Genomic DNA, 12,456 nt, shown 5'->3' with positions numbered 1-12,456 from the left:
GGGCACTATATATGTTATATGTATTGTTTCATTTAAGTTATTCTACAGCCCTGCAAGGAAGGCTTTCACCACATTTTACAGATCAGCAAAATGAGGCATATATTTATGAGAAACTTAAGTTTAGTGGGTTGCCATGGTTATGTAGTTTATGGGTTTAACTGGGCTGAACATGTAAGCTGTACATGTATTTGTCTTATAGCTAAAGTTACGTTTATTTCATAATGCTATTCTGTGCTCTGCTATGGCCAACCTCATCTTCAGATGAGTTTATAAACAGTGTAGAAAAAGGTCAACTTGAAACAAGCAGTTCGTAATTATTTGGATTTGGAGAGATTACTTAGATATCATAGGGCATTTGGGAGGTGGGTGTCAAAGGTAAACAAGTTTTAAAAGTCAACTTGGCATACTCTTAATAAACTTTAAGAATAGTCAGCCATTTTCTTGGTTATTTCTTTGTGCTTATGAGAAAATGAAGTTCTTCTAAAGTAATGACTCTAACTTTTGGCAGACCCCCAGTAAAGGCATTTCATATTGCTATTTAATATTTGCATATCACATAAACATATAAGAATCTGAAACTAGTTCAGCCAAAAGGAAAGCATTTTATGCCCTGGGTAGAGTGTAGAGGGTGTATATAGGGGAAGATGGGGCAGGTGACACTGGAACTGTATATTGAGTGTCAGTACATCTTCCTATAGATTGGGAAGCCATCAGATCTTTTAAGTTGGAGGGGAGTGGCAAAGGATGTTTACAAAAATGTTTTACCTAGTGAGCATGTTGATGATAGGCAATATTAGAGGTCATAATAAAAGTTTTGACTATTTGAGGGGCAATAGGAATGGAAAATAAAGGCTGGATTGGAGTCAGCATGTTAACTGTTATGCATTAGGGCATATGGAAGGAATTATAAGTATTTGGAGGAAGGTGAGAAATGGTTTTGCTTTTGACCATGTTGAATATGAAATACTAATAAAACAGTCCTTCTTTAGGTGGAAATGACAAGTTAGGTTGGCGATGAGAGCAGGAGTTAGAGTTGGTGCATTGGTGACATTGGTAGATGAGAAATTATGAGAAAACCTAAGACCACTCAGGATAATGTATAAAACAAGAACAAGGGCCAAGGTTCAGTTTTTTAAAAGATGGCTTCATGTGGAGGAAAGGAAAAAAGCTAAATAGTTTCAGAAGAACTGATTCCTGGCTTAAGCCAGTAGTTTATGTATTTCAGGACCTGCTTCCCTTCCTATTGCTACTTTCATTTGAAAAGAGGATAGCTGCATTAACTGAGTGGTTGTCCAGATCTTGCCTGGGAATTCTTAAAATTAAATCTCTGAAACCTTTTTAAGGGTCCTAGCATTGTTTTTGTATACTTTAAACAAAACAAAAGATTACTAGTATGTTGAATTGTAGAAGCAGGTGGGAGAATCCACCTATCTTATTTTAAAATAGATATTAGAGATCTGTAAAAATGTAAGGCAGTACACTCATCTAAATTGGTTTGATTTTTGAGATAGTCTCGCTCTTTTGCCTGGGCTAGAGTACAGTGTTGTCATCGTAGCTCACTGTACCCTCAAAGACGTTGACTCAAGCAGTTCTCCTACTTCAGCCTCCCAAGCAGCTTGTACTATAGGTGCGCACTGTTGCAGCTAGCTAATTTTTGTGTTTGTGTAGAGATGGGGGCTTGCTGTGTTGCTCAGACTGATATCAAGCTCCTTGACTGAAGCAGTCTTCCAATCTTGGTCTCCCAAAGTGCTAGGATGAGCTACCCCCTCTTGGCCTAAGTTTCTTTGCTTTGAAAAATACAGTTATGTTGGAGAGTTGAGTCCATTTTCTTCCCCACTGCAAGACTATGTTGCAGTCATCTCCATTTTAGAAAAATGTAGTTATTTTTCATAGTAAGTGTTATTTGTGTTAACATATATTGGAATTTTATTGTTAGGAATTAGTATAGTTTAGCAGTTTTTCAATTTTAATTTCCTAACACACAGTAAATCCCTTAGATTTACATCCTTGTTATTTTCAATGTAAGGAGGTCCTGAGATCAGAAGTTTCAGAATTGCTAAATTAACCATAATGTTTTGTTTTTGAAGTGAGAATAAACTATCCATTTCACTGGTGTGAATTAAAAAATTTGTGAACATTCTTGCCATGAGAGTTCTCAATTAATATTAAATATCTTTTTTTTTTTGCTGGTGAATGTTTTTGAATTTTATTTTGATAGGTCTTTTAAGGTACATTTTGCTTTGGTAAGAGGGTTGCTGAAATAAGTTATCTATTTACCTAGACTTCCATATCTGTCCATATATATAAAACCTTTAGAAAACCACTTAAACATGGGTCTGTGGGTTTATGCAGCTAGAGAGACACTGCTATTTTTGTTTAGTATTTTTGTTCATTTAAAACCCTTTAAAGCAGTGATTCTCAACTTTCCTAATGCTGCAACCCCTTAATACAGTTCCTGTGGGTTGCGACCCACAGGTTGAGAACCGCTGCTTTAAAGATATATATTCTTAGAGAAGCAGCATAACCATCCCCTCTTCCAAGTTGTTTCTTATTTGCATGGGCAGCCTGACTAAAATGTAATACAGGAGTGCAGCAGCCAATATTCTTTATCAAGTATCACTGTACCAAAAGACCCCATGTTTCCATGGTGTCAGAGTCTAAGTCTTTTGGGAGCTTTGATGGAGACCAGTCATCTCTTAGCAGTGGATTTCTGTTTTATGTGGAGAGCACTTAACATTTTCCCATGGTTCTTTAACATTTAAGTGACTAGGGAGGAACTGTAAAAGCAGAGGCTCTATTAGCTTCTGTTGCTGATGAAACAGGCAGGACATGTACTGTCAATCAAGGCAACCAACTTGTGCCTAGAAATTCCCCCTTCTACCTTTATGCCCTTCTTATTTGGGGAAGTGTTCTTGCCCTGGGTCCTGTTGATTTTTGAGACTAGAAAGTCTTAAAATTGACTTTTAAGATGGTACCTAATGTGTTGCCATTGTGCAGACTTTTCTGAAGGAAGAGTTAGTGCTAGGAGATAGTTTCTGGTGGCTTATAAACCGAACTTTGAATTAAAAGTATAGCTTTAGGCCAGCACAGTGGCTCATGCCTGTATTCCCAGCACTCTCGGAGGCTGAATGGATCACTCAGGTTCAGGAACTCAAGACCAGCCAGAGCAGAGTGAGACCCCCATCTCCAAAAGTAGCTACGTGTTGTGGTGGTCCCAGCTACTCAAGAGGCTGAGTCAAGAGAATGGCTTGAGCCTAGGAGTTTGAGGTTGCTGTGAACTATGATGCTATGGCACTCTACAGAGGGCAATAAAGTGAGACTCTGCCTCCAAAAGAAAAAAAAAAGTACAGCTTTATAGCTACAAGGAGGGATGGTTCCTACTTTTACCTGCATTTTGTATCTTGTATAGGAATGTAAAAAGTTGTACTTCCTTGGAATATTTTTGGAAGTTAACATTGCTGTCATAATTGTAAGAAGTGGAATTTGTTGTAAGGTGGATTTTTTTTTTTCATTGTACAGAGAAATATCTGTTGAAGAGACAGTTCACAGTAAAGCCAGAATGGACCTACCCCATCTGGAATGTAATTGTGTCATATCAATATTACACATGACCCCTCCTTGGCTTAAAAGAGCTTTGCGTTATTATAAATTTGAGTTATAAATAATTGTCTTAGTCGTATGCCTAATTGAATTTTGTTTTAAATTATTGGAATGAGATAAATTGCTTTATGTTAAATGTACTTGATGTTCAGGCAGAGCAGAATTAATTTAAATGTGAAATTATTTGATAGATCCCACAGTGGTGTGTGGAGTATATGCGATCATTACCAGGACCCAAAAGAGGAGTTGCCTGTACCCAACCCAGAAGAGTGGCTGCAATGAGTGTGGCTCAGAGAGTTGCTGATGAAATGGATGTGATGTTGGGCCAGGAAGTTGGTTATTCCATTCGATTTGAGGACTGCAGTAGTGCAAAAACCATCCTTAAGTAAGTATTACATCTTTAAAAATGAGTGCTTTTCTTCCTCTGCTTGTAGTTTTATGCCACTAGATAGGGAACTTTAGTGCATGACCATAGTCATCCAAATTTAGAATAGAATTGTCTAGAGTAGACCTTCTTATTCTTAGACTTGCTAGATGACTTAATATAAATTCTTCTTTTTGGTGGTAAGATAACATAGCTATTCAGTAAAAATGAAGATCAGAGTTCAAATTTTAGCTAATTGGTTTGTATAGTAGGTGAAACATTACTAATACTCTAAAATGTGTCTTTAGTACGTGTACTTTGATATATTATTTAAATGTGATGGAAAATTAAAGTGATGCATCTTGGTAAAAACTGCTTTTAAAAGAATGGTGTGTAGGATGGAATGATTTGGAGGGAGAGGGGACTTTGGATGTTAATTATGCAGCTATTACCGTGCATATGTTATAAGCTAAAAAGAGGCATTTTTGTTCTGTGATATATTTTTGGAGCCTCCTCAAGGTCCTTGTCCCTGTTACAGTTGTGGTGCACACGAATACCATATTGAGCTTTTGTCAAATGTTGTAACTTTCCTGATTTTTTAATCCTCATTTTATACTTTCAGTCTGTTTGAATAGCAGTATTTGCTGCCTAATGGGCATTGTTTTGAAAATCTTACTTTCCTCTTGTTGCTTCTGCTTATCTGTGTTCATGTGACATTTTAAGTCAGTTTTAGAAAGGATTTCTTTGAGTTGGTGGTGGTACGTGTCTGTATTCCCAACTGCTTAGAAGGCTGAGGTGGGAGGATTGTCAGGCCATGAGTTTGAGGCTTCAGTGTGTTACGTTTGTGCCTATGAATAGCCACTGCATTCTAGCCTGCACAGCATATTGAGAGCCCATCTCTTTAAAAAATAAAATGATTTCTTTGTCACAATGCACTCTTTTTCTAGAGGATGTTTTTAAAAGACATTAGGGACAGAATGCTACATGGTCAGTGTTTGGAGTCTTTGATGGCATATAAATACAGTGTTAATGAAACAAGAGTCTTAAATAATGTTTTTTTTTTTTTAAACCATGTATTTTGTAGGAATTTTTAAGTATATGCAAAGGTTGAATAGAATAATAAACTCTACATGTATTTATCACCCACCTTCAACCACGTCAGTCTTATTCCATCCACATCCCAACCCTTTCCCTGTCCCAACTTACTTTGAAGCAAATTATTACCATTTTTTATATAAATGTTTTGGTGTGTATTAGATAAAACTAGGAATATCATTCTAATATCTGGTAACAGTTTGCATCGAAATTTCTTGAGTAAACAACCCTAGCATGGCTTAGTTGAGTAGAGAGAACAGAGTTGGGAAATTGGGATGAGAGATATAGTTACATGTAAGTGTTGGGACTGTGTATGTGTATAGAAGGAAGTAGAGAGAGGATAGGCTTTCAAAAGATGTATGCTTGTGAAAGACTATGGTTCAGTTGATAGGGAATGGGAGTTAGATATAAATGGATTTGATAGCTCAGAAGTGGGAGTCTTTTTGATACTGTCATGTTTTCTTTTGGAACACTTCCCAGAGATAGTAGTGAAACTTTCATTTAAAATTATTCCTGATGGGATAAAGCCTTTGATATTCCTTCTAGAATCTACTGAAGAGCTAAGAGATAGTCTGGCATTGTCTTTCTTTATGTAATATTAGTGAAAGAGTGTATTACTACCATAAGTGACCCCAAAAGGAAATAAAATTTTCAAATGTAACTGTCTCCTATTTGATAGGGAGAAGGCTGCTGGTAGTTTTAACTAATAAGAACCCTAGATATATTTTGAATAGTCATTTGTCAACTCATGGAGAATCCATATATTAAAAACAGCGAAAGCTTTGACTTACTGAAGATCAGATACATAGTTTATTGGGTAAGAATGACTATCAGTACTCTCTGGTAGCTACTTTCATGTATTAGTGACCTAATAAGTACCTTCTATGTGTCAGGCAGTGCTAGGTATAGTAATGGAAGTAAATCTGGTCCCAGTCTCCATAAAGCAAAGAAAAATATAGATAAAAATTTTCAAATTGTGATTAAGCTTCTGAAACAGAGTGTTGGGGTTTATATGAAAGAATGATTGAGAATTTAAGTTAGATTAGTAAAGAGGCTTGAAATGAAAGTAATGGTTAGTCAGAATACAGGTTGGAATGTATAGGGTGAGAACTTTCCAGGCAAATAGAACAGCATTTTTTAAAAACATTTTTTTTCTGAAAGGAAACTCATACTTGAATAACTTGAGAAAGCGTTGTCTAAATAGTCTCTGAGTAGCCTGCTGATTTCCGCAAGTCAGCATTTCCGTGCCAGATCTGTTTTAAGATGTTAAAGGACTTTTTAACCTCAAAAAGGCAATATAGATAAGATGAGAGAGAATCCCAAAGTATTTCAAAATGTAACAGCTTGATTACATACGCTGCTATGCTAAGGAGCTGGATGGTACTGAACCCCTAAGGTTGACAGTTAGAGGATTGTTGTAACAGCTTCTTGGGGTCTCTGGTGACAAGAGAATAAAGCACTGGTTGTGAGGGACTATTTAGAGAATTCAGTGTGGGTTTTCAACAGGACAATCTCAAAAATAAATGGCTTGAGAAGAGAACCAAAAGGAAATAGAGTTTTAGTACATACACACAACTTGTAGGATCACAGTGCCTGAGTTGTGTCCTAGCTCTGCCACTTAGGAGCTGTGTCCTTTGACTGTATGTTAATTAGCCTTCCTGTGCTTGGCGATTTTTCGGAAGGTGGAGCTGATACTTCATAGGGTTCGGAGATTAAATATGGTAGTCGGTATACAACCTTAAAGTCCTCCTGACACTCAGATTATTTTCCATTGCTGACTTCACATACATACATAGCTCAGTTTAACGTAACAAAGCTATATGTTTTGGCATCTGGTCTTCAGCATTTCAGATTTCTAAGAACAGATTACAAATGGGTATTGATTAAAACGTTGTAGATTGCAAATTATTCAAAATACATTGCCTTCCCATAAATGATGACTGGCCACTAGTAAGATTAGTATTTATCTTTTGGGGGTTAGGGGAATGGAGTCTTGATCTGTTGCCCCAGGTTAGAGTGCCCTAGGTCATAGTTTACAGCAAGCTCCAACTCCTGGGCTCAAGCAGTCCTCTATCCTCGGCCTCCTGAGTAGCTGGGACTACATGCACTTGCCATAACACCCAGCTAGATAAGATTAGTGTTTGTCATACTGTGTAATATTGTTGCTAAGAGTATGTCAAATTGAACTTGAGCCTATGTAAGTCATTGTTGACTTCTTTACCAATGAAAAGAACATTAAATATGTAGGGACCCTCTACTGGTATCAGTGGCTTTTTACTGACTTGGTTAAGGAGGTAAGCTATGAAACAATTAGGAAGGTAATTTGAATGAATAGATGATTTCACAGAGGAGGGTGTATTTAACCTGAGTTGAAAAGGATGGGGAGAGACTTAGGCAGTTCGACTAGCAGCAGCAAATAGTGTAAATCATTTTCTGGTACTCTAGGTAGATGAACTAGGTTATTATGTTTCAGTAATATCCCTATGGCACCCTAGGTCTAAATACTTAAGAATTCTATTTATTAAATAATTGAGTCCTAACAACTTAAGTTTTCTTTAAAAATACATGTACGTTGAAAAATATACCCTTTTTTCATTCTTAAATAACCATTATTTACCAGTGCGTCTGCACCATTTGAGTACTGCAGGTTTCTCAGATGTTGAAATCAGATTAGACACCACCCATATTTTCTACTCTGCATTTACTTTTGCATGCTACTCACTTTATAATAGTGACTTTCAAAAATCTAGCTTCACAGTGATGACATTGAAAGGAATGTATGATACAGTGTTAGAACTTTGCACTACCTGAAATCCATAGTCCTGCAGTGTCCTACGTGTTAATATAGAAAACAGTAAAAATTTTATGTGTTCAGTCATTAAGACAACATATTCTAGGTTATTTATTTAGCATTTAACAGATTGAATCGACAATTTAACTGTACCATATTGAGTGACCTGTCTGTACCCAAAAAAGTAGTTTAAACTTTCTGTTGGCTGTGGAAATAACATATAATAACCTTCTATAATAAGGTTATAGAAGTATTCCAAACTTGAATTGTGAAAGCCTCTACCATGAGTAGCAGATGATACATGGCCTAATCTTGAGGAGATCGTAATTTTTTTTTTAAAAAGTCTTTTTTTTTTTTCAGCTGTTGTGTTTACATGCATCAGATTTCCTTGAAGTTTTCTTTACATAACTTTACAAACTGAGAAACGTAGTGCTAGCCATTTTTATTACACGCACAGAAGGCACTCTTTTTTTGTTGTTTCTTGCAGTTTTGGCTGGGGCCAGGTTTGAACCTGCCACCCCCTACTGACGCCCTACTCCTTGAGTCACAGGTGCTGCCCCATGGCACTCTTAAAAGTTAATGCTGAATCTGAGTGATGATTGCAGAAGTAGCCAGGTTATCTTAAACTGGGTTACATATAAATGAATAGATGTCAATACTGTTTTTTGTTTTCTGTAGCATACAAAAGCAATTGATAATGGAATGAATTATTTTGATGTAGGAAAGTAATTTATGATGACCTTATTGTAGCTATTGACTTACTATGATAGCATTTACTGTGTAAAAATTCTTAGCTTTGCTTTGTAATTGATCATTTTGTAGTGCTGGCATAGTGAGGGATGGTGCCTTGGTCTTTTTCGGCTCCTGTAACAAAATACTGTAGATTGAGTAACTTATAAAACCCCCAAATTTATTTCTTGTAGCATTGGAAGCTGAACAGTTGAAGATCAAGGTGCGGGCAGATTTGGAATTAGGCAAGGATTGGATTCCTGGTTTATAGATGGCTCATGGTGGATAGGAATAGTGAGCTCTTTGGGGCCTGTTACAAGGCTGAGCCATCATGAGCTAATTATCTCCCAGAGGTTCCACCTCTTAAAATTGTCACTTTTCAGGGGTAAGCATTCCAGCGTGAATTTGGGAGGAAGACTGTTGAGACTATAGAAGGTCTACAGATAACATTAAAGAAATTACGAATCTGTTTGTCTAGGCATATTGATGTGGGTAAGCTTTTCTTTAAATTAGGGGCATTTTCAGGTTGTATTCAAGCTGACTAGTTAATCTAAAATTTGCTGCAAGTAGTGAAGGTTGTATACCTTTAGCATTTTAACATAAAAGCTATAGATTCATTTATCAATTTGTTAAAGTTAGACCAACACTATTTTGTTGCATGTGGGCCTTTTGTTTGGAGTTTCACTTAATTTTTAAGATGAAATTGAAACTTCAAAAACTTGTAAAATAAGTAGATATTGTTATTTTGGGCTTCAAGAGACTTAAAAGTGTTATAGAATTCTAGGATTCCAGGCCTCTTTTAGTCTCTTTTTTAAAAGAGCTCTCGCACATATTTAATAGTTTTCTGTGTGTGACTTGTTCCAAAATTTTCTGAAGCATGCAGCTTAGGGTTCATATATATATGTATATAAACACAAACACACACATAACACAGGGTGGCCATAAAGTTCATGTCCAATTTAAATAGTTACAACTTTTTTTTTTTTCTAAAACACAGTCTTGCTTTGTCGCCTGGGCTGAAAGTGCCCTTGACCTCAGCCTAGCTCACAGCAGCCTCAAACTCTTGGGCTCAAGCAGTCATCTCTCAGCCTCCTGAGTAGCTGGGAGTACAGGTGTACGCCACCACGCCCATCTGATTTTTCTATTTTTAGTTGAGGTGGGGTTTCACTCTTTCTCAGGCTGGTCTCAAACCCCTGATCTAAAGTGATCCTCTGGCCTTGGCGTCACAGGGTGCTAGGATTACAGACATGAGCCACCTAGCCCAAGGTTCATATTTTCAATTCCTTTTTCTGAATTTAGAGTTTTAATCATTTCAGGTCAAAAGTAATTGCCTTGACACAACTGGTAAGAAGGGAAATACCTTGTGTTTTGTCAGGTGAAAGGTTATCTCAAGCTTTTATTAGTTGCTGTGGAGTTAGTTAAGAGTGTGGTGTAGAGTTTTATTTATTGCATACTTAACCAGGTGGCAGGCAGTTAGTGTACTGAGTGCTTTATATATGTACATTGCTGTTTACTTTAAATACTGTTCATCCTATTGACATTTTACAAATGGAGCATTACAGAAGTTGAAGAAAATTGTCCAAGGTTAGAAAACAATTGTAAAGCAGCTTTGTCTTGCAGAAGGTGTGTTTTTATTCTTTTCTTTCATCCTCATTTCTTGTTCCATGTAATTCTCTGTGTAAGTATTTATAACGCTTTCTTAGGTAATATAGAAAGCAGTAAGTAAATCTGATTACTCAGACTAAAACATGTTACTCATTTATAATGGGTGCCTTTTGAAGCACATAGAAAGAATTTCTTTGGATCATGATGAATCAGGTTTTAGATTTTTTAGAAACAGTTTTGATTTAACTGCATATTTAGTTACTCCAGAATAAAGCCTATCCTTTGAAAGGCAACCAAACTAACAGAAGTGAAATAGCACAGCACACGTAGGATTTTCATGACAGATAAAACTTCTCCAGCATTTATACCAGAGCTTTCATGTGCATAATAGTGTGGGGATTGTTCTAGAACAGTTAATACCAAATTGATTCATCTTTGTAATTCATTTATGATTGTACCCTAGTTTGACTAATCCTATGGATGGATACTCAAATTTTCAGTGTTGCTATTAGAAAGTCACTGTCCTCTTAGAATCTTGTACACTTTTTAACACATGCACATCTGTGAAATGAAGTAAGTTCGTATGAGTAAAATTGGTTCGGAGGGTATGCTTGAGTTTGATCAGCTTTTGCCAGACTGTGCTCCATAGAGATTTTATCCACTCTCCATAGTAAGAAATGAGCAGATGAGCATCTCTTTCCCTTGCTAGTGTGGCATTCTAGAACTTTTTAATCTTTGTTTATCTTTTATTTGAAAAATACAATCTTCTCATGGTTTTAATTTAAATTTATTTCATATGAAATTAAGCAGCTCTTTACATATATGTCTAATTAGCCATTTGTATTTCTTTCTGGAGTCTGAGACTGGTGCTTGTCTCATTTTTCCACAATTGCTGCCTGGTTGACAGCCTGTATCAGGTGCTATTTTAAGATGCATCTCAGTTTTAGAAAAGATAAATTTGACAATATTTTACATAGAATTGATGAAATTTGATATTCTTTTCCTATTTTTAACATTTCTGCTGGAAAAGAATGACTGGTCAGCCCTGTTCCATATTGTTGTGGGCGTTCAAAGCTTGAGGAGAGTGAGGAAGAAAAAGATTAAAATAAAAGAGGGTGTCTTTATATGAATGAGTTTTAAGAAGTTTTGAAGTTGAAGTCTGATATTTTATCAGTTATGTGACTGTCTCCTCACATATCTAATGTCTGAGGTTAGACTGTACTTCTGTCTGTGGAGGTCTTGTGATTTGTGGCAGTTTTAATGGTCACCATTGCATCTGAGTGCTTGGACTTGATCCAGGTGTGCTTGGCATTACTTCAGCTAAGTAATGTGAATTGTTGGCACCGTAAATGTGGAGATTCTTTGCTAATTACAATGCCTCCAAAAATATTGGAGTAGAGTCCATGTTGAAATGAATAGTTATTGAGTACCCAGAAAGACTGGGAAATGGAGAGGCGGGGGTAAACTTGATAGTATTTGAGGGGATATTGGAAGAGAAACCAATTAATAGTTTTACCCTGCAAAGCAACAAAGGAGCCCTATTGAAGCTAAGGAAGTTAGCCACAAGTGAGTATTTCTGAAAGGCAAGAGAAAATGCCCAGAGTCCTTAGATGAAAGAGATTTCAAAGCAGCTGGAGGCTATAGTGTCACTGCTTGATACATGGTGCTAGACTCTGGGGTTGGGTCATAGTTTAATTGGCAGTGTTTTTCCTTTTGTGTTCTTACACAAAGTTATCTTGCAGCTAATGTTGTTGATTCCAGAAATGTGATAGTTTAATTTTTTAAATGTGACTAAGGAAAAAGAAACATAAAGTATATAAATGAATAAAGATCAGTTTATCAAGAATATATTAAATTAAGAATAAAGTTTAAGTGAAATAGAAGGATTCACTTCTTTCTGTTGGGTACTATCAGTTTGTTGAACTTAAGGCTCTAACAGATGGCATTGGCTAAAAATAACAAGTTGGTCCATGAAAGATTAGCCTAGACTCGTCATGAAAAGAGCCAAAATAGTGAAGATACAAATGATCACTTCAGATTTTTATACCACTTTAAATCTGTAAATAAAATCATGGGTTTTTATTTATCTGAATGAGCTGTGACTTTAGCAAGTAAGGGCATACTGTGTTTTGTCCAGGTGCCAAACTGAGGTTAGTAGTTTTGTAATGGTTACAGCGGCAATCTAAGTGGAATGGACAGGAGACAGCTGACCCACACAGTGCTCTGGAAACCACCCTTACTCTGTGATTGCCTCCATTCTTACCCAGGTCTC

At 36.5% G+C, this 12,456-nt stretch overlaps 1 protein-coding gene across 1 annotated transcript in view; it reads left to right on the top strand.

The window, feature by feature from the left end:
- DHX15 (DEAH-box helicase 15) overlaps nucleotides 1-12,456 on the top strand; it is a 50,493-nt gene that overhangs the window by 8,269 nt on the left and 29,768 nt on the right. The window contains exon 3 of the mRNA XM_023515343.1: nucleotides 3,792-3,985. Coding sequence (XP_023371111.1) covers nucleotides 3,792-3,985 — 194 coding nt within the window. The remainder of the gene's footprint in view (nucleotides 1-3,791; nucleotides 3,986-12,456) is intronic.

Source organism: Otolemur garnettii, unplaced genomic scaffold, assembly GCF_000181295.1.
Source record: "Otolemur garnettii isolate 467f Iridium unplaced genomic scaffold, OtoGar3 scaffold00069, whole genome shotgun sequence".
Taxonomy (NCBI): Eukaryota; Metazoa; Chordata; class Mammalia; order Primates; family Galagidae; genus Otolemur; species Otolemur garnettii.
Note: the sequence above shows the minus strand (reverse complement) of the source record. Positions and strands in the feature narration are given on the sequence as shown.